General features: G+C 43.5%; 1 protein-coding gene and 1 non-coding gene across 2 annotated transcripts; one reads left to right on the forward strand and one right to left on the reverse strand.

Moving 5' to 3' along the window:
* Positions 1–18803: 18803 nt before the first annotated feature.
* Positions 18804–22623, forward strand: LOC103627568 (probable dolichyl pyrophosphate Glc1Man9GlcNAc2 alpha-1,3-glucosyltransferase). Its single transcript, XM_008647851.2, has 4 exons — positions 18804–19844; positions 21094–21300; positions 21401–21638; positions 21886–22623. Exons 1-4 carry the CDS (start codon positions 18831–18833, stop codon positions 22254–22256), a joined length of 1830 nt encoding a protein of 609 aa, XP_008646073.1. The 5' UTR covers positions 18804–18830; the 3' UTR covers positions 22257–22623.
* A 263-nt stretch (positions 22624–22886) lies between these two features.
* Positions 22887–22958, reverse strand: TRNAM-CAU (transfer RNA methionine (anticodon CAU)). Its single transcript has one exon. It is a non-coding gene; the product is annotated as a tRNA-Met (tRNA).
* Positions 22959–23331: the final 373 nt, after the last annotated feature.

Consider the following 23331-nt stretch of genomic DNA (forward strand, 5'->3'; position numbering starts at 1 on the left):
GTCGAGGGACTCGATCACGCCTCGCCCGAGCTTAGCCTCGGACAAGGGCAGCCGACCCCGGAGGGTTTCCGTCTCGCCCGAGGCCCCCTCCAGCGGCGAACATATTTCCGGCTCGCCCGAGGCCCTGTCTTCGCCAAGAAGCAACCCTGACCAAATCGCCGCATCGACTGACCAAATCGCAGGAGCATTTAATGCAAAGGTGGCCTGACACCTTTATCCTGACACGCGCCCCCAGCCGGCAGAGCCGAAGTGACCGCCGTCACTTCGCCGCTCCACTGACCGGCCTGACAGAAGGACAGCGCCGCCTGCGCCACTCCAGCTGCGGTGCCACTTGACAGAGTGATACTGACAGGCAGTCAGGCCCGGCCAAAGGCACCATAGGAAGCTCCGCTCCGCCCGACCCAGGGCTCGGACTCGGGCTAAGTCCCGGAAGACGGCGAACTCCGCCCGACCCAGGGCTCGGACTCGGGCTAAGTCCCGGAAGACGGCGAACTCCGCTCCGCCTGACCCAGGGCTCGGACTCGGGCTCAGCCCCGGAAGACGATGAACTCCGCTCCGCCTGACCCAGGGCTCGGACTCGGGCTCAGCCCCAGAAGCCGACGGTCTCCGCCTCGCCCGACCCAGGGGCTCGGACCCGACCACGGCCACGGAAGACAGACTCGACCTCGGCTTCGGAGGAGCTTCCACATCGCCCAACCTAGGGCGCAGACCAGCCACGTCAACAGGAGGCGCCATCATTACCCTACCCCGAGCTGACTCGGGCCGCAGGGAACAAGACCGACGTCCCATCTGGCTCGCTCCGCCAGATAGGCAATGATGACGCCCCACATACTCTGTGACGACTGCGGCTCTCAGCCCCCTTACGGAAGCAAGAGGACGTCAACAAGGACCCAACCGCTCCGACAGTTGTCCCTCCGTCAGGCTCCAGCACTCCTCCGACGGCCACGACATCACACCAGTAGGGTGCCAAAATCTCTCCGGCTGCCACGATGGCATGTACTTAGGGCGCTAGCTCTCCTCTGCTAGACACGTAGCGCTCTGCTATACCCCCTGTTGTACACTTGGATCCTCTCCTTACGCCTATAAAAGGAAGGACCAGGGCCCTCTTAGAGAGGGTTGGCCGCGCGGGGACGAGGACGAGATACGCGCTCGCTTGAAGCCGCTCGCTCCCGCTCCCGCGTGGACGCTTGTAACCCCCTACTGCAAGCGCACCCGACCTGGGCGCGGGACGAACAGGAAGGCCGCGAGATTCCCACCTCGCTCACGCCGGTCTCCGGCCGCCTCGCTCTCCCCCCTTCGCGCTCGGCCTTGCGCTCGACCCATCTGGGCTGGGGCACGCGGCGACATTCACTCGTCGGCCTAGGGACCCCCTGGTCTCGAAACGCCGACAGTATGCTCTATAATGGGAGACGCCCTGGCATCAAGGATGGCATTGGCTTCCAAAGGGGAGACAATGTCAAACTGAGTGCCCCTCCTAAAAGATTGTCTAATTTTGTAAAGGGAAAGGCTCCCATGCCTCAGGATACCGAGGGTTACATTTTGTACCCTGCCGGTTATCCCGAGAGCAAAATTAGGAGAATTCATTCTAGGAAGTCTCACTCTGGCCCTAACCATGCTTTCATGTATAAGGGTGAGACATCTAGCTCTAGGCAACCAACCCATGCTAAGTTACCTAAGAAGAAAACTCCTAGTGCATCAAATGAACATAACCTTTCATTTAAAACCTTTGATGCATCTTATGTTTTAACTAATAAATCCGGCAAGGTAGTTGCCAAATATGTTGGGGGAAAGCACAAGGGGTCAAAGACTTGTGTTTGTGTACCCAAAGTTCTTGTATCTAATGCCAAAGGACCCAAAACCATTTGGGTACCTAAAGTCAAGAACTAAACATGTTTTGTAGGTTTATGCATCCGGGGGCTCAAGTTGGATCATCGACAGCGGGTGCACAAACCACATGACAGGGGAGAAGAAAATGTTCTCCTCCTATGAGAAAAATCAAGATCCCCAACGAACTATCACATTCGGGGATGGAAATCAAGGTTTGGTCAAAGGATTGGGTAAAATTGCTATATCTCCTGACCATTCTATTTCCAATGTTTTTCTTGTAGATTCATTATATTACAATTTGCTTTCCGTTTCTCAATTATGCAAAATGGGCTACAACTGTCTTTTTACTGATGTAGGTGTCACTGTCTTTAGAAGAAGTGATGATTCAATAGCATTTAAGGGAGTGTTAGAGGGTCAGCTATACTTGGTAGATTTTGATAGAGCTGAACTCGACACTTGCTTAATTGCTAAGACTAACATGGGCTGGCTCTGGCATCGCCGACTAGCACATGTTGGAATGAAGAATCTTCATAAACTTCTAAAGGGAGAGCACATTTTAGGACTAACCAATGTTCATTTTGAGAAAGACAGGGTTTGTAGCGCATGCCAGGCAGGAAAGCAAGTTGGTGCCCATCATCCACACAAGAACATCATGACGACCGACAGACCACTGGAGCTCCTACACATGGATCTATTCGGCCCGATCGCTTACATAAGCATCGGCGGGAGTAAGTATTGTCTAGTTATTGTGGATGATTATTCTCGCTTCACTTGGGTATTCTTTTTGCAGGAAAAATCTCATACCCAAGAGACCTTAAAGGGATTCTTGAGACGGGCTCAAAACGAGTTCGGCTTAAGGATCAAGAAAATTAGAAGCGACAACGGGACGGAGTTCAAGAACTCACAAATCGAAGGCTTCCTTGAGGAGGAGGGCATCAAGCATGAATTCTCTTCTCCCTACATGCCACAACAAAATGGTGTAGTGGAGAGGAAGAATAGAACTCTATTGGACATGGCAAGAACCATGCTTGATGAGTACAAGACATCGGATTGGTTTTGGGCCGAGGCGGTCAACACCGCCTGCTACGCCATCAACCGGTTATATCTACACCGAATCCTCAAGAAGACATCATACGAACTCCTAACCGGTAAAAAGCCCAATATTTCATATTTTAGAGTCTTTGGTAGCAAATGCTTTATACTTGTTAAAAGAGGAAGAAAATCTAAATTTGCTCCTAAGACTGTAGAAGGCTTTTTACTAGGATATGATTCAAACACAAGGGCATATAGAGTCTTTAACAAGTCCTCTAGACAAGTTGAAGTTTCTTGTGACGTTGTGTTTGATGAGACTAACGGCTCTCAAGTAGAGCAAGTTGATCTTGATGAGATAGGTGATGAAGAGGCTCCGTGCATCGCGCTAAGGAACATGTCCATTGGGGATGTGTGCCCTAAGGAATCCGAAGAGCCTCCAAATGCACAAGATCAACCATCCTCCTCCACGCAAGCATCCCCACCAACTCAAAATGAGGATGAGGCTCAAGTTGATGAAGGAGAAGATCAAGCAAATGAGCAACCTCAAGATGACGGTAATGATCAAGGGGGAGATGCAAATGATCAAGACAAGGAGGATGAAGAACCAAGGCCGCCACACCCAAGAGTCCACCAAGCAATCCAACGAGATCACCCCGTCGACACCATCCTCGGCGACATTCATAAGGAGGTAACCACTAGATCTCGTGTTGCACATTTTTGTGAGCATTACTCTTTTGTTTCCTCTATTGAGCCACACAGGGTAGAGGAAGCACTACAAGATTCGGATTGGGTGGTGGCGATGCAAGAGGAGCTCAACAACTTCACTAGAAACGAGGTATGACATTTAGTTCCACGTCCTAATCAAAATGTTGTAGGAACCAAGTGGGTCTTCCGCAACAAGCAAGACGAGCATGGTGTGGTGACAAGGAACAAAGCTCGACTTGTGGCCAAGGGATACTCCCAAGTCGAAGGTTTGGATTTCGGTGAAACCTATGCACCCGTAGCTAGGCTTGAGTCAATTCGTATATTATTGGCCTATGCTACCTACCATGGCTTTAAGCTTTATCAAATGGACGTGAAAAGTGCCTTCCTCAATGGACCAATCAAGGAAGAGGTCCATGTTGAGCAACCTCCCGGCTTTGAAGACAGTGAGTACCCTAACCATGTCTATAGGCTCTCTAAGGCGCTTTATGGGCTCAAGCAAGCCCCAAGAGCATGGTATGAATGCCTTAGGGATTTCCTTATTGCTAATGACTTCAAAGCTGGAAAGGCCGATCCTACTTTATTCACTAAAACTCTTGACAATGATTTGTTTGTATGCCAAATTTATGTTGATGATATCATATTTGGGTCTACTAACCAATCTACATGTGAAGAATTTAGTAGGATCATGACACAAAAATTCGAGATGTCAATGATGGGGGAGTTGAAGTATTTTCTAGAATTCCAAGTCAAACAACTCCAAGAAGGCACCTTCATTAGCCAAACGAAGTATACTCAAGACATTCTAACCAAGTTTGGAATGAAGGATGCTAAGCCCATCAAGACACCCATGGGAACCAATGGGCATCTCGACCTCGACACGGGAGGTAAATCCGTCGATCAAAAGGTATACCGGTCGATGATAGGTTCATTACTCTATTTATGTGCATCTCGACCGGACATTATGCTTTCCGTTTGCATGTGTGCAAGATTCCAATCCGACCCTAAGGAATCCTACCTTACGGCCGTAAAACGAATCTTGAGATATTTGGCTTATACTCCTAAGTTTGGGCTTTGGTACCCTCGGGGATCCACATTTGATTTAATTGGTTATTCAGATGTCGATTGGGCGGGGTGTAAGATTAATAGAAAGAGCACATCGGGGACTTGCCAGTTCTTGGGAAGATCCTTGGTGTCTTGGGCTTCAAAGAAGCAAAATTCCGTTGCTCTTTCTACCGCCGAAGCCGAGTACATTGCCGCAGGACATTGTTGCGCGCAATTACTTTGGATGAGGCAAACCCTGCGGGACTATGGTTACGAATTAACCAAAGTTCCTCTTCTATGTGATAATGAGAGTGCAATTCGCATGGCGGATAATCCGGTTGAGCATAGCCGCACTAAACACATAGCCATTCGATATCATTTTCTTAGGGATCACCAACAAAATGGGGATATTGAGATTGCATACATTAATACTAAAGATCAATTAGCCGATATCTTTACCAAGCCACTTGATGAACAAACTTTTACCAAACTTAGGCATGAGCTCAATATTCTTGATTCTAGGAACTTCTTTTGTTAATTTGCACACATAGCTCATTTATATACCTTTAAATCATATCTCTTTCATATGCTATGACTAATGTGTTTTCAAGTCTATTTCAAACCAAGTCACAGGTGTATTGAAAGGGAATTAGAGTCTTCGGCGAAGACAAAGGCTTCCACTCCGTAACTCATCCTTCACCGTCACTCCAAGCAACTCTCCATTTTTGGAGGAGAAAGCATGAGCACCAAGCAAAAGGACTCCATCTTTGGTATAATCTTCACTCATTTACTTATGACCAAAGGGGGAGAGAATATTACAAAGGGCTCTAATGATTCCGTTTTTGGCGATTCATGCCAAAGGGGGAGAGAGTATGAGCCCAAAGCAAAAGGACCGCACCACCACCAATTTCTAAAATTTTAGTTCTTCAAAGAGTATTTTCAAATTGGTATCTTATTTGTGATATAATTTCAAATTGGTACACCCTCTTCAAAATTAATATCAAAACCCTCTTGAACACTAAGAGGAGGATTTCATTAAGGGGGAGTTTTGTTTAGTCAAAGGAAAAGCATTTGAAACAGGGGGAGAAAATTTCAAATCTTGAAAATGCTTTGCAAAATCTTATTCATTTACCTTTGACTATTTGCAAAAGAACTTTAAAAAGGATTTACAAAAGAATTTGCAAAAACAAAACATGTGGTGCAAGCGTGGTCCAAAATGTTAAAAACAAAGAAACAATCCATGCATATCTTGTAAGTATTTATATTGGCTCAATTCCAAGCAACCTTTGCACTTACATTATGCAAGCTAGTTCAATTATGTACTTCCATATTTGCTTTGGTTTGTGTTGGCATCAATCACCAAAAAGGGGGAGATTGAAAGGGAATTAGGCTTACACCTAGTTCCTAAATCATTTTGGTGGTTGAATTGCCCAACACAAATAATTGGACTAACTAGTTTGCTCTAGTGTATAAGCTATACAGGTGCCAAAGGTTCACACTTAGCCAATAAAAATACCAAGTATTGGGTTCAACAAAAGAGCAAAGGGGCAACCGAAGGCATCTCTGATCTGGCGCACCGGACTGTCCGGTGTGCCACCGGACAGTGTCCGGTTCACCACCGGACATTGTCCGGTGCACCAGAGGACTCCAACTCAAACTCGTCACCTTCGGGAAAATCTAGAGGCGCTCCACTATAATTCACCGGACTGTCCGGTGTACACCGGACAGTGTCCGGTGCTCCAAGGAACGGCGCCTCAGGAACTCGCCAGCTTCGGGAATTCGCAACGGCTAGTCCACTATAATTCACCGGACATGTCCGGTGTGCACCGGACTGTCCGGTGTGACAACGGAGCAACGGATATTTTGGCGCCAACGGCTACCTGCAGCGCATTAAATGCGCGCCAGCGCGCGCAGAAGTCAGGCACGCCCATACTGGCGCACCGGACACTCTACAGTACATGTCCGGTGCGCCACCGGACATCCAGGCGGGCCCAGAAGACAGAGCTCCAATGGTCGGAACCCAACGGCTTTGGTGACGTGGCTGGCGCACCGGACATGTCCGGTGTGCACCGGACTGTCCGGTGCACCATACGACAGTCAGCCCCACCAAACGGCTAGTCCAACCACCCATCATTCATGGCATCCAAGTTTTCCACCTTCCAACTACTTACAAGAGCTAGGCATTCAATTCTAGACACACCCAAGTGATCAAATCCTCTCTCAACTCCACAAAAGCATTAGTGACTAGTGAGAGTGATTTGTCGTGTTCTTTTGAGCTCTTGCGCTTGGATCGCTTGCTTTCTTTCTCATTCTTTCTTGCAATCAAACTCACTTGTAATTGAGGCAAGAGACACCAATCTTGTGGTGGTCCTTGTGGGAACTTTGTGTTCCAAGTGATTGAGAAGAAAAGCTCACTCGGTCCGAGGGACCGTTTGAGAGAGGGAAAGGGTTGAAAGAGACCCGGTCTTTGTGACCTCCTCAACGGGGAGTAGGTTTGCAAGAACCGAACCTCGGTAAAACAAATCCGCGTGTCTCACCTCTTATTTGCTTGCGATTTGTTTTGCACCCTCTCTCGCGGACTCAATTATATTTCTAACGCTAACCCGGCTTGTAGTTGTGATTATTTTTGAGAATTTCAGTTTCGTCCTATTCACCCCCCCTCTAGGCGACTTTCACAAACATCGCCGTCACCAAGGGTCTTCTCTTCCCCAACGTCGGCCACAAGTGCCTCATGGCAAAGGACGGCAAAAGAAAGAAGGTAAAATCAAGATCCTCCACTAAATATGAAACCTCTAGCGATGAGGATAATGCTAGTAATGAGGAGGATAACTTGCACATTCTTTTTGCCAACCTAAACATGCAACAAAAAGAAAAATTAAATGAATTGATTAGTGCTATTCATGAGAAGGATGATCTCTTGGACACCCAAGAGGACTTCCTTATTAAAGAAAATAAGAAGCATGTTAAGGTTAAGAATGCTTACGCTCTATAAGTAGAAAAATGTGAAAAACTATCTATTGAGTTAAGCACTTGCCATGAGACTATTGACAACCTTAGAAATGAGAATGCTAGTTTAATTGCTAAGGTTGATTCAAATGCTTGTGATGTTTCAATTCCCAATCTTAGAAATGATAATGTTGATTTGCTTGCTAAGATTGAAGAATTGAACATTTCTCTTGCTAGCCTTAGGATTGAAAATGAAAAATTGCTTACTAAGGCTAAAGAATTAGATGTTTGCAATGCTTCCATTTCCGACCTTAGAAATAAAAATGATATATTGCATGCTAAGGTTGTAGAATTAAAATCTTGCAAACCCTCTACATCTACCATTGAACATACTTCCATTTGTACTAGATGTAGAGATATTAACATTGATGCTATTCATGATCACATGGCTTTAATTAAACAACAAAATGATCATATAGCAAAATTAGATGCTAAAATTGTCAAGCATGACTTAGAAAATGAAAAGTTATAATTTGCTAGAAGCATGCTCTATAGCGGGAGACGCCCTAGCATCAAGGATGGCATTGGCTTCCAAAAGGGAGACAATGTCAAACTTAATGCCCCTCCTCAAATATTGTCAAACTTTGTTAAGGGCAAGGCTCACATGCCTCAGAATAACGAGGGTTACATTTTGTACCCTACCGGTTATCCCGAGAACAAAATTAGGAGAATTCACTCTAGGAAGTCTCATTCTGGCCCAAATCATGCTTTTATGTATAAGATTGAGACATCTAGCTCTAGGCAATCAACCCATGCTAAATTGCCTAAGAAGAAAACTCCTAGTGCATCAAATGATCATAATATTTCATTTAAAACTTTTGATGCATCCTATGTTTTAACTAACAAATCCGGCAAAGTAGTTGTCAAATATGTTGGGGGCAAGCACAAGGGGTCAAAGCCTTGTGTTTGGGTACCCAAAGTTCTTGTGTCTAATGTCAAAGGACCCAAAACCATTTGGGTACCTAAAATCAAGAACTAAACTTGTTTTGTAGGTTTATGCATCCGGGGGCTCAAGTTGGATCATTAATAGCGGGTGCACAAACCATATGACAGGGGAGAAGAAAATGTTCTCCTCCTATGAGAAAAACCAAGATCCCAACGAGCTATCACATTCGGGGATGGAAATCAAGGTTTGGTCAAAGGATTGGGTAAAATTGCTATATCTCCTGACCATTCTATTTCCAATGTTTTTCTTGTAGATTCTTTAGATTACAATTTGCTTTCCGTATCGCAATTATGTCAAATGGGCTACAATTGTCTTTTCACAGATATAGGTGTTACTGTCTTTAGAAGGAGTGATGATTCAATAGCATTTAAGGGAGTGTTAGAGGGTCAGCTATACTTAGTAGATTTTGATAGAGCTAAACTCGACACTTGCTTAATTGCTAAGACTAACATGGGCTGGCTCTGGCATCGCCGACTAGCACATGTTGGAATGAAGAATCTTCACAAACTTCTAAAGGGAGAACACATATTGGGACTAACAAATGTTCATTTTGAGAAAGACAAGATTTGTAGCGCATGTCAGGCAGGGAAGCAAGTTGGTATTCATCATCCACATAAGAACATCATGACGACTGACAGGCCACTCGAGCTCCTACACATGGACCTATTCAGCCCGATAGCTTACATAAGCATCGGTGGGAGTAAGTATTGTCTAGTTATTGTGGATGATTATTCTCGCTTCACTTGGGTGTTCTTTCTGCAGGAAAAATCTCATACCCAAGAGACCTTAAAGGGATTCTTAAGACGAGCTCAAAACGAGTTCGGCTTAAGGATCAAGAAAATAAGAAGCGACAACGGGACAGAGTTCAAGAACTCTCAAATTGAAGGCTTCCTTGAGGAGGAGGGCATCAAGCATGAGTTCTCTTCTCCCTACACGCCACAACAAAATGGTGTAGTGGAGAGGAAGAATAGAACTCTATTGGACATGGCAAGAACCATGCTTGATGAATACAAGACTTTGGATCGATTTTGGGCCGAGGCGGTCAACACCGCCTGCTACGCCATCAACCTGTTGTATCTACACCGAATCCTCAAGAAGACATCATATGAACTCCTAACCGGTAAAAAGCCTAATATTTCATATTTTAGAGTCTTTGGTAGCAAATGCTTTATTCTTGTTAAAAGAGGTAGAAAATCTAAATTTGCTCCTAAGACTGTAGAAGGCTTTTTACTAGGGTATGATTCAAACACAAGGGCATATAGAGTCTTCAACAAGTCCTCAGGACTAGTTGAAGTTTCTTGTGACGTAGTGTTTGATGAGACTAACGGCTCTCAAGTAGAGCAAGTTGATCTTGATGAGATAGGTGATGAAGAGGCTCCGTGCATCGCGCTAAGGAACATGTCCATTGGGGGTGTGTGTCCTAAGAAATCCGAAGAGCCTCCAAATGCACAAGATCAACCATCCTCCTCCACGCAAGCATCCCCACCAACTCAAAATGAGGATGAGGCTCAAGTTGATGAAGTAGAAGATCAAAAAGATGAGCCACCTCAAGATGACGACAATGATCAAGGGGGAGATGCAAATGATCAAGACAAGGAGGATGAAGAACCAAGGCTGCCACACCCAAGAGTCCACCAAGCAATCCAACGAGATCACCCCGTCGACACCATCCTCGGCGACATTCATAAGGGGGTAACCACTAGATCTCGTGTTGCACATTTTTGTGAGCATTACTCTTTTGTTTCCTCTATTGAGCCACACAGGGTAGAGGAAGCACTACAAGATTCGGATTGGGTGGTGGCGATGCAAGAGGAGCTCAACAACTTCACTAGAAACGAGGTATGGCATTTAGTTCCACGTCCTAATCAAAATGTTGTAGGAACCAAGTGGGTCTTCCGCAACAAGCAAGACGAGCATGGTGTGGTGACAAGGAACAAAGCCTGACTTGTGGCCAAGGGATACTCCCAAGTCGAAGGTTTAGATTTCAGTGAAACCTATGCACTCGTAGCTAGGCTTGAGTCAATTCGTATATTATTAGCCTATGCTACTTACCATGGCTTCAAGCTTTACCAAATGGACGTGAAGAGTGCTTTCCTCAATGGACCGATCAAGGAAGAGGTCTATGTTGAGCAACCTCCCGGCTTTGAAGATAGTGAGTACCCTAACCATGTTTATAAACTCTCTAAGGCGCTTTATGGGCTCAAGCAAGCCCCAAGAGCATGGTATGAATGCCTGAGATTTTCTTATCACTAATGGCTTCAAAGTCGGAAAGGCTGATCCTACTTTATTTACTAAAACTCTTGACAATGATTTGTTTGTATGCCAAATTTATGTCGATGATATCATATTTGGGTCTACTAACGAATCTACTTGTGAGGAATTTAGTAGGATCATGACACAAAAATTCGAGATGTCGATGATGGGGGAGTTGAAGTACTTCTTGGGATTTCAAGTGAAGCAACTCCAAGAGGGAACCTTCATTAGCCAAACAAAGTATATTCAAGACATTCTAAACAAGTTTGGGATGAAGGATGTCAAGCCCATCAAGACACCCATGGGAACCAATGGGCATCTCGACCTCGACACGGAAGGTAAATCCGTCGATCAAACGGTATACCGGTCAATGATAGGCTCTTTACTCTATCTATGTGCATCTCGACCGGATATTATGCTTTCTGTATGCATGTGTGCAAGATTCCAAGCCGACCCTAAGAAAGCTCACCTTACGGCCGTAAAACGAATCTTGAGATATTTGGTTCATACTCCTAAGTTTGGGCTTTGGTACCCTCGGGGATCCACATTTGACTTAATTGGTTATTCCAATGCCGATTGGGCGGGGTGTAAGATTAATAGAAAGAGCACATCAGGGACTTGCCAGTTCTTGGGAAGATCCTTGGTGTCTTGGGCTTCAAAGAAGCAAAATTTCGTAGCTCTTTCTACCGCCGAAGCCGAGTATATTGCCGCAGGTCATTGTTGCGCGCAACTACTTTGGATGAGGCAAACCCTTAGGGACTACGGTTACAAATTAACCAAAGTTCCTCTTCTATGTGATAATGAGAGTGCAATCCGCATGGCGGATAATCCCGTTGAGCATAGCCGCACTAAACACATAGCCATTCGGTATCATTTCTTAAGGGATCACCAACAAAAGGGAGATATTGAGATTGCATATATTAACACTAAAGATCAATTAGCCGATATCTTTACCAAGCCACTTGATGAACAAACCTTTAACAAACTTAGGCATGAGCTAAATATTCTTGATTCTAGGAATTTCTTTTGATGTCTTGCATACATAGCTCATTATTGTACCTTTGATCATATCTCTTTCATGTGCTATGACTAATGTGTTTTCAAGTGAATTTCAAAACAAGTCATAGATGTATTGAAAGGGAATTGGAGTCTTCGGTGAAGACAAAGGCTTCCACTCCACTCCATGACTCATCCTTCGCCGTCCCTCCGAGCAACTCTCTGACTTTGGTATAATCTTCGCTCATATGTCTTTTACCAAAGGGGGAGAAAGTAGTTCGAAGGGCTCTAATGGTTCCATTTTTGGCGATTTATGCCAAAGGGGGAGAGAGCATGAGCCCAAAGCAAAAGGACCGCACCACCACCAAATTCAAAAAATTTTAGCCTTTCAATTTGGTTTTAAAGAAGTATTTTCAAATGGGTATCTTATTTGTGATGTAATTTCAAATTGGTATACCCTCTTCAAAATTAACATCAAAACCCTCTTGAACACTAAGAGGAGGATTTTATCAAGGGGAGTTTTGTTTTAGTCAAAGGGAAAAGCATTTCAAACAGGGGGAGAAAATTTTAAATCTTGAAAATGCTTCTCAAAATCTTATTCATTTACCTTTGACTATTTGCAAAAGAACTTTGAAAAGAATTTACAAAAGAATTTGCAAAAACAAAACAAGTGGTGCAAGCGTGGTCCAAAATGATGAAAATATAAAGAAACAATCCATGCATATCTTATGAATTTATATTGGCTCAATTCTAAGTAACCTTTGCACTTACAATTATGCAAACTAGTTCAATTATGCACTTCTATATTTGTTTTGGTTTGTGTTGGTATCAATCACCAAAAAGGGGGAGATTGAAAGGGAATTAGGCTTACACCTATTTCCTAATTGATTTTGGTGGTTGAATTGCCCAACACAAATAATTGGACTAACTAGTTTGTTCTAGTCTATAAGTTCTACAGGTGCCAAAGGTTCACAATAAGCCAATAAAAAGACCAAGAAAAGGGTTCAAACAAGAGAGCAAGGGATAACTGAAGTGTGCCCGGGTCTGGCGCACCGAACTGTCCGGTGTGCCACCGGACAGTGTCTGGTGCATCACCAGACAGTGTCCGGTGCACTAGGGAACTCGACGCACAACTCTTCACCTTCGGGAATTTTCAGAGGAGCTTCGCTATAATTCACCGGACTGTCCAGTGCACCACCGGACAGTGTCCGGTGCCCCAAGGGAGAGCGACTCTGAACTCGCCTGCTTCGGGAATATGCTCCGCTAAAATTCACCGGACTGTCCGGTGAATCACCAGACAGTGTCCGGTGCACACCGGACTGTCCGGTGTGACAGCGGAGCAACGACTACTTCGCGCGCAACGGTCGAATGCAACGCATTAAATGCGCGCCTGCGCGCGCAGAGGAGCAGAGCACGCGCGGGTGGCACACCGGACAGCCTACAGGGCCTGTCCGGTGCACCACCAGACAGCCAGGCGGGCCCACAAGACAGAGCTCCAACGGTCGAACCCCAACGGTCTACTGACGTGGCTGGCGTGTCCGGTGGCGCACCAGACTGTCCGGTGCGCCATGCGACTGCAGCCTTCCAACGGCCACTTTGTGGTGGTTGGGGCTATAAATACCCTAACCACCCCACATTCATTGGCATCCAAGTTTTCCCACTTCTACATCTTACAAGAGCTATAGCATTCAATACAAGACACACCAAAGTGATCAAATCCTCTCCCAATTCCACACAAAGCTTTAGTGATTAGTGAGAGAGATTTGTTGTGTTCATTTGAGCTCTTGCGCTTGGATTGCTTCTTTTTCTCATTCTTTCTTGCGATCATCTCATTTGTAATCAAGGCAAGAGACACCAATTGTGTGGTGGTCCTTGCGGGAAGTTTGGTTCCCATTTGATTGAGAAGAGAAGCTCACTCGGTTCGAGGGACCGTTTGAGAGAGGGGAAGGGTTGAAAGAGACCCGGTCTTTGTGACCACCTCAACAGGGAGTAGGTTTGCGAGAACCGAACCTCGGTAAAAAAAATTCTTGTGTCACACTCTTTATCCGCTCGTGATTTGTTTTCACGCCCTCTCTCGGACTCGTTTATATTTCTAACGCTAACCCGGCTTGTAGTTGTGATTAAGTTTGTAAATTTCAGATTCACCCTATTCACCCCCCTCTAGGCGACTTTCAGTTTTGTATCAAGCGTCATCCTTTTATGGTGGTTATAGCAATAGTGTCGAACCGTATCTTAGACCCCTCAACAATAGTTCTCGGATGGAGTACGCTAGGGTTGGAAACGAGCCGAGCCGGTTCGGTCATTTTTTCAATTTAGTTTTTTTAAAAAACACGTTCAGCGCACTGGACAAAGTATTCTCATTTTTGGACCCTCTTGATCGACGTCATAGCATATGGCGTCGAGGTAACACTGCTCGACGCACATGCCATGGCGTCAAGGTCTCAGCCCGCCAACGAAGTCCTCATATACCAACAAGGATGAGACCTCGACACCATGGCCTGTGAAGATGAGCAGTGTTACCTCGATGTCATATGCTATGACGTCAAGCAAGAGGTCTAAAAACGCTATTAAGTCGTGCATGGGCTAAACGTGATTTTTTAAAAAAGGCTAAAATGCAAAAAAAAGTCAGATTGGTCACCTATCGAGCTAAGCTCGGCTTGAGCTTGTTCAGTCTCGCGCGAGCCACCACTAAGTCTCATTTAGATCATAAATTGTATATTTCATTATACATATAAAATAAAAAATATATACCAAAAATTCAACAACATATTTTAAACTATATCTAACATTAGGTCTATAAAAATAAGAAAATAAATTACTATTATAATAATGTAATATCTATAATCTATAATATACTTAAAGCACCAGTTTCAACGGTCGTCCCGCGTCATCTTTTTATAAATAATCCCCGTCATCTTTTATAAATAACCCCTCACAGCTATTTCAAATTAACTCGCTGCACGCCTATAAATGGCCAAACGGCAGCCCGGCACGGGCCGCGGGCCACAACTCTGGTCCAGGCACGTCATGCCGGCCTACTGACTATGTCGAGCCAGCCCGTTAGTTCGTCGACCCATTTGATTAAAGCAGCGTAAAATTTTAAAAACGGTGCAGGAGGTGTGGGTTCAAACCCATGCCCTGATGGAAGAAGTGCGAGAGACACTAGGTAAAGCTGTCTAACCAATAGAACATCATGCTCAAATGTTTTTTAATATTGAATATAAATTGTATATATGTATATACGTTTTTTGTAAAATAAAAAATATATAATCGTGTCGGGCCAGGCTAGCACTATGGGCCGAAGCTACAGACCAAGCACGACACGACATTGGGCCTGTTTGGTTCAGTTTTTTTTTACCAGCTTTTCTAAGAATCTGACTGTGGGGAGAATCTGGCTGTGTAGAGAATATGAGTATCATTAGAATTACGTGCGGAAGAAGATAAAGGTGTCCATAGGACTCAAGATCCAGAAAGTGACGGATTCCTACTATTGCAACGACTTAACTGATTATGTGTTTATGCTGATTTTGAATGGTTTTTACCCAAACGAATTTTATAGAAGTTGGCTGAAAAGGTGAGCGTTTGACAGTCTGCAACAGCTTTTGGTGGCCAGAAGCATCAAAAAGCTGAAACAAACGGGGCATTATTGACTCTTGCAAGCATTAGGTTGTTTCTAAGACCACATTGGCGCAATGGACTCCATGGTGTTTGAGGTTGCTAAATTGGATGGAGCAACAATGATTTGTCACACTAACAGTAAAATAAAAGGTTATTTGTTGGTTTTAAAAGTTAGTAATTGCTACGAAGTGCATAATTTATATGGAATGCATCCAGTTTTTATTGATGCTTTACTTTAGCAATCACTCCATATTTTGATATATCTTTTTTATAAGTTTGAGTTCATGTGACTTATTTTAGAACTTGAGCTCACAAACTCTCTCTTATTTGGTCTATGTATGGTGTAATTATGTTATTTTATAATCTCTGTTCGTTCAGTCAGTCGTTGTGAACTCTCTTTTAATCGCTCACTTCATTGATCGTGTTGTACCAATACATATTGGATAGAATAAACAATAACATCAGTTAGCCAAATCAAAAAAATATTATACGGAGAGAGAAGACAATCAATAAAAAATCTTGAAATTTTTGTGTGGACACTCTACATAAATATTATTGTAAGCCGTCGCAACACACGGACAACACCGACTAGTAGTGTTATAACGTATCACCAGTGGTGGATCCAAGATTGGATCAAAGGAGGGGCTATAAGATAAAGCATGTTTGGTGGAGCGACCAGCGGCCATTTTGGGGGTGAGTGCCACGACGACGTTCTCGCAGGCCTGATGTACTAGCGTGCTGCAGCAGACCTGCCATGGTGCAGTAGGGGCGAAGCCAGGATCCAAAATTAGGGGGGCCAAATTAGATTAAGGAAGTTGTTAGAAGCATTTTGCACTATTTATATGAGAATTAGCTAAAAAAATAACAAGTCCTATAGAATTAGGGAAGCATTAGGCAGGACATTGCTCCCCTGCCCCCTGGCTTGCAGTCTGCCTCTTGCGTTGGGCACATGCGCGCTGCTAACTGGTAGATGTGCATTGGCCCTGCGCTCTAGCTCATGACTGCATCCTGTGTGGTGGCGTGGATTTGCACTGTTGAAGCATGGACAGGTCCAGCGTGGATGCGCGCGCTATCACCTAGCGTGCTGGTGGCACGGATGGAGGCCAAATATATGTGCTGAATGTAGGGGTGTAAATGGTACGGATATTATCCGACCATCCGATCGTCCGAAGAGGCTAATTATTCGGTTGGATAGTTTTTTTCGGATATCCGCAGAATTTTCGGATTTCGGATTCGAATTCGGATAGTACAGTTCGGATATCGGATACGGATATGATATGACTGATATCCGTCGGATTTCGGATATCCGGATATCTTCTCGGATAACTGTCCGGATTTCATATTTCGGATATCCGGACATCTACCCAGATATCTTACCAGATTTCAGATTTCAGATATTCAGATAGTTACATGTGGAATCGCCCTAAATATCCAAGTTTCAACATAATCAATACTTTACTTTATCATTTTTATATGAGGATTTGAGGTTATGTTCTTATATAATGTTTATTGTTCCTGGTAACATATTTGCAATTTTCGGTCGATAGTGGAATATTTTATGAATTTAAATGCATTTTGATAATTTTCTGTAGAAAAAATTATAATAATACACAAATAGTCTCAAAAAATCACGAAATTTGACGGAGGAGCAATATATGCCCATATAGCATCCTCAAAAAAGTTTGGGCCATAAAATCTAAAGATTGCCAACATTTCTTTCAATTCACTTTCACTTGTTACGTGAGTTACATGTGATATCACCTTAACTATCCAAATTTTAACATAATCAATACTTCACTTTATCATTTTCACACAGGGACTTCATATTATCTTTAATAGAATGTTTATTGGTCCTGGTAACTTATTTGCAATTTTTGGTAGACACTAGATTATTTTATGATTTTAATTACATTTTGATGATTTTTTGTAGAAAGAAATTAATAATACACAAATAGCCTTAGAAATTCATAAAATTTGACGGAGGGTTAACATTTGTCTACATAAAATTCTAAAAAATGTTTGGGCCATAAAGTCTATAAGATGTCAATGATTCTTTTCATTTTCTTACACTTGTTACGTGAGTTACACGTGAAATCAGCTTAAGTATCAAGTTTCAACATAACCTTTACTTCACTTTCTCATTTTCATGTAGGGACTTGAGGTTATCTTCTTATGGAATGTTTATTAGTCTTGATAACTTATTTGCAATTTTTTGTCGATACTATAATATTTTATGAATTTAAATACATTTTGATGATTTTCTACAAAAAGAAATTAATAATATACAAATAGTCTCAGAAATTCACGAAATTTGGCGTATGAGTAACATATGTCCATATAGCATCCTCAAAAATGTTTGAACCATAAAAACCACAAGATGTCATCAATTATTTCATTTCATTTCCACTTATCTGTGAAACTCGTAATGATTACGACCACCATAATAATAAGTGAAACCACATATCATAATAACACGTGAAACCACATATCATAGTTCTCAATATTTTATGAATTTAATTGTATTTTAATGATTTTCTACATAAAGAAATTAATAATACTCAAAATAGCCTTAGAAATTCATGGATTTTTATGGAGGTGTAGCATATGTGCACATATAATCCTCAAAAATGTTTGGACTAAAGGAGGGGCTAAATGATTACAACTATGATATGTGTGGAATGGTGTCTTACATGATATCCGACAAAAATATTCGTTACCGACGCTATCCGTGTCCGATTAGCTCCGTATTCGATCCACGACTATCCATATTTGTATTCGAGAACATCCGTATTTGTATTCGTATTCGAAGCTATCCGTATTCGAATTCGAATCCGACTAAAAATATGAAAACAAATATGATTTCATCGATATCCGTCCGTATTCGATCCGATTACACCCCTAGCTGAATGACATGATCAGAAAGAAGGTTGTGGCCTATCTTAATTAACCTTTATAGCCTGCATTTATGTTATAATATACTCTTACATTCCAAAATAGTTGTCATTTTAGCTCTTGATTTTTATGTCTATATTTAAATAAATGATGATGAATTTAGACACATATAAAAACACATGCATAAATAAAAAATACATAAACCTACTAATTTACTAAAATAATGACTACTATTTTAAAATAAATAAAGTATGTATTAATATGTGTTATGGGGGCGACCGGGCTGCAGCCCCGACAGCCCCCTCCTAGATCCGCCCCTACGTATCACTGTATCATTAGGCCGGCTTGGAAGATGGCTCGGCAGGTTGAGCCCTGTTTTAGCGAGCCACAAAAGTGCACTCCGTTCGGGCAAGTCGAGACTGTTATTGAACGATTTTTTTCTGCAATTGTAGCTAACGATTTGTTAGCCGATGAAAAATAATATTACACCCAGTTTTTAAAAAGAAATACTCGGATGCCAGCCAGTACGCACCGAGGCGGGGCAACTGCTCCACACTCCACAGACCACAGTCGCCGCCGGCTCATCTCCTCCGTGCCCGGCACACGAACTCCGGCGCCGCCGACCCACAATGGAATCCCCCGACGGCAGTCATGGCACGAATACTCGGCCCACTCTGCAGCGGCCCAACAAAGTGAGGAAACACCAAGACCCATACAACGCGACGTCGCGATCCCATTGCCCATCCCCAGATCTCAACCCGAACCTCCCAGCCGCGCCGCCCTGATGGCCTACACCACCTCGCCGTCGACATCGACGTCGACGGCAGCGGCGGTGGCCTGGGCCTTCGCTGCCGCCACCTGCGTGAAACTCCTCCTCGTCCCCACCTACCGTTCCACCGACTTCGACGTTCACCGGTACTGGCTCGCCCTCACGCACGCGCTCCCCGTGCGGCAGTGGTACACCGACACCTCCTCTCAGTGGACGCTCGATTACCCGCCCTTCTTCGCTTACTTCTCCCGCCTCCTCTCCCTCCCTGCGCCGCTCGTCGACGCCACCCTCGTTTCAATCCCCGTGCGTGACGCGACGCCCTTCGCGCATCTCATCTACCTCCGCCTCACTGTTGCTTTCTCCGACCTCCTCCTCCTCGGATCCGTCCTCTTACTGGCGAGGGACGCGCAGCGGAAACAGCGGCCGTTCCTCGCTCTCGCTCTTGTCGTATGGTCGCCGGCGCTGTTAGCTGTCGACCACGTCCACTTTCAGTACAATGGATTCCTCATTGGGTTGCTGCTGCTTTCGCTGCACTTCCTCGAGCAGGGGTGGGATCTTATTGGGGGAGTCGTGTTCGCATGCTTGCTGTGCTCGAAGCACCTGTTCCTCGTGGCAGCGCCGGTGTACTTTATGTATTTGTTCCGGCATTATTGCTGTGGCCGGGGTGTCGTGAAGGGGCTGGGAAGGCTCGTGCTCATGGGTTCTGGAGTGGCTGCTGTTTTTGCCGCAGCATTTGTGCCCTTCGTGTACTATGGTCAGGTGAGTGAATCTGGTTGCTTAATTTAATTTTGGATTCAACGACTTGTTTGTATCATGGTTGCTTATCTGTAAACGTCTAGTTTCTGATGAAAGTAAGAAACTGAGAAACGTAGCTTGTGATTTGTGAACAGTTGAGACTTGATGTTAATTTGGCATTAAATCCGGTAAAGGAGAGTAATGCATCGTGTTGCTGAATTTATTATTATAGGAGCTCGAGCTGTTTCAGCTTGTGTAGCTCCGCTAATGAGTAGTAATATTGGTTTTGGTTGTGATAATTGCTGTGGAGTTTAACTTAGTAAAAATTTTCTGCTAATCTTGTGATGTCTGCAACTGCAAGCTCTGAATTCAAATAATGTTTCCATATAGCTAACCAGTCATGCTAATTCTGCATTTTGTGCTATTAATCTTTTTGTAAAATGAGCTATTGAATTCCTGTACTCGGATATTTTAATGCTTAGAACTCTTCACTCTTAAACACTAGTGGATATTGATAAACTTCAACCTCATTGAAATTTTTGTGTTCCACTTTAGCAAATATATATCCGTGTACCAGTTTTATTTGCAGTTTGGAATCATGATTTTATTCTCTTTAATGCGAACATTGCATGTAACATTTGCTATCTTTCTGCAGTTAATTCAATTAATTTTATGTTGAATCTGGTAGAGAAGGCTTATAAGTTAGTAGTGCACTGTGTATCTGTTTTACCAAATTTCTTATGTGTTTATGCTTGCATCAAATCCATGGAGTTTTTCTTAGTAAGACCATGTTATCGTTGTCTGTGTGTAGCCTCTGAGCTAAATGGTATTTTCATACAAGATTTACCAATGCGCTGAATGCTCTGTGCCAATGAAATCTGGGAGTCCTGTAGATATATGAATTTTCAGTGTTCTGTGTTCTTTTTTGTGTTTTGTTTATTTGAAAGTTTAGGAGGGTATAGCCTCTACTGATTATATATTAACAGTAAGAAACAATGTCTGTACAAAAAAGGAGCTCTACACTCTTCAACACAACTACACAAGGAATTGGATAAACTGAACTCTGTACGAAGTTTAGTGCCAACCTTTAGCAATATAGACCCATTTGTCTGTCATGTTTTATTCTCTGTTTCGCGTTGCAAGGGGTGTATACAACATTGTCTGTAATTTATGCCTTTGATATTGTGAAAAAATCGTCTCAATATATTCACATGTATAAATGTGGTATTGTTTTAACATGGCTACAATTCTTACTGCTCTAATGATTTTGCAGATGCAACAACTAATTAGCCGATTGTTTCCCTTTGGGCGAGGCCTATGCCATGCTTACTGGGCGCCAAACTTTTGGGTATTCTATATTATACTTGACAAGATTCTTGCATTTCTTCTTAGAAGACTAGGCTTTAATATTGCCATACCTGAAGCTTCGTTTACTGGGGGACTTGTTGGTGATTCGTCTCCTTTTGCTGTTCTTCCAAAGGTTCTTTCTTCCACCATCCATTCTGCCTGTTCCTTTTTGTTTATTCCAATGAAACATGATGGGTTTATGATTTCACATTTGTGAACTTAATGGATTGCAGGTCACCCCAATTGCTACATTCTTATTGGTCATTCTTGCCATGGCTCCTTGCCTTATCAAAGCATTCTCTAATCCTCAACCAAAGCATATTATTAGATGGGTCTCGTATGCATGCACATGTGGGTTTATGTTTGGATGGCATGTACATGAGAAGGCATCACTTCATTTCACTATCCCACTTGCCCTAATCGCCATGGATAGCTTGAACGATGCCAGGCATTACTTTTTGTTGTCCATAGGTATGTTTTGCTCTTGGTTACAGTTCCATGTTTACCTTGTTCCACTTGCGACATTTATTGAAGCAATGTTTTTGGGTGCCTTTCCTGTCCATGAAAACAAAAGAGGTTATTTTGCGATTTTGCACACACCTCTTATCCGCGCCATTCCCATATTATGTTGTTTAATTAGTATTATGATTGACATGTCATAATTGTGATAAACCTGGCTAACTGGCAACTAATCATTTGCTTAAAAATGTATCTGCAGTTTCATGCTACTCTCTATTCCCGTTGCTGTTTGAGAACCAAGAGTACCTGATAAAGGTGCTGCTGCTGCTGACCTACGCTGCCCTCATGTGGGTAGGCTTTACGGTCCATTTTGCTGCAAAGTCTGACCTGGAAGGAAAGAAAATAAGTCGGTCAGGCAGCACAGTGAAGAAGAATGGCATCATTGGATGGATTGGTTTAAGCTATCTTTTGGGAATTGCAGGCATAGAATTATGGTCTCAAGTATTTCACCATCATGTATTCGGCGATAGGCTCCCCTTCCTACCTCTTATAATGGTGTCATTCTATTGTGGCCTTGGAATGATGTACTCCTGGGTGTGGCAGCTTGTACATATAGTCCGACACACATGATTTGATTACCGGTCATCAGTGGAAGCATTCTCTTGCCTTTCTTGGGTTGAGGCTAATCGCGATGACAATGCTGCCTGGACCGATGCAGCGGCCAACACAGTCATGTCTGGGCACAGCATTTTCTTTTTAGCTGTCGAAGTCATTGTCTGTGTGCAAGAAATTTTTAGAGATGTGTGACCGTGTTATGATGTAATTAATGTCAGTTTATATAAGTAACAGAAAATCTGCTTGTATCAACCCGCGCTTCATGCGTGCCGCTCTTTTCCCCATCTCAATAACATCTGGCTTCTGCATCGAGTAACTGAGTGTGTGTATGATATATGAACGATTCTATTTTCTAGGAAGGAAAGACATCAAATGTGATGTATAATCTGCTTGTTATCTTTCTGCGTACATGCCTATTACGTCTGGCAGATGATGCGAATATATCAACGATTCTATTTTCGACTCGCCTGCTGATGATGCTGATGGCGCACGACAAATGGGGCTCGTAGTTGCGGCCAGCCAGCAAGTTTAGAATTGACTGAATTGAAATGGAAAGGAAAACCAGGGACGCCGGGACAGAAAGGAATTGGGAAAAAAAAGGGGGGGGGGGGACAGAAAAGAATTGAAAAAAAAGGTAAAAAAAACTATCAGAGCCAGGTTTCGATCCTGGGACCTGTGGGTTATGGGCCCACCACGCTTCCACTGCGCCACTCTGATGTTTGCGTTAATTAATACTACAACAACTATAATAAACAAAAACACTAAATCATAGAGGTCTAAAATAGAATAGCACTTATTACTACACGTCCTCATATGTCACGGTTAACCGTGTTCGGCCAAGAAACTGCTAAGCGGATTCTACGCATCGCCAACAGCATTCTCAGATACGCTTCGCTCAACATGGCATCCATCCACGGCCCAAAAAACAAAGAGACCGACAAACGAAAAAGGCAAAGTGAAACACGCACCCCCTTTCTCCCTGATCCCAAGCCTACGTAAAAACGTCGATCACCTACGAACTAACCACCAACATCTCTGCCTTTTTCCACTTGCCCAAAAACTGAGAGAAGCGCAGGGGGCACCTGCATGC

The sequence above is a fragment of the Zea mays genome, chromosome 5, assembly GCF_902167145.1.
Source record: "Zea mays cultivar B73 chromosome 5, Zm-B73-REFERENCE-NAM-5.0, whole genome shotgun sequence".
NCBI lineage: Eukaryota > Viridiplantae > Streptophyta > Magnoliopsida > Poales > Poaceae > Zea > Zea mays.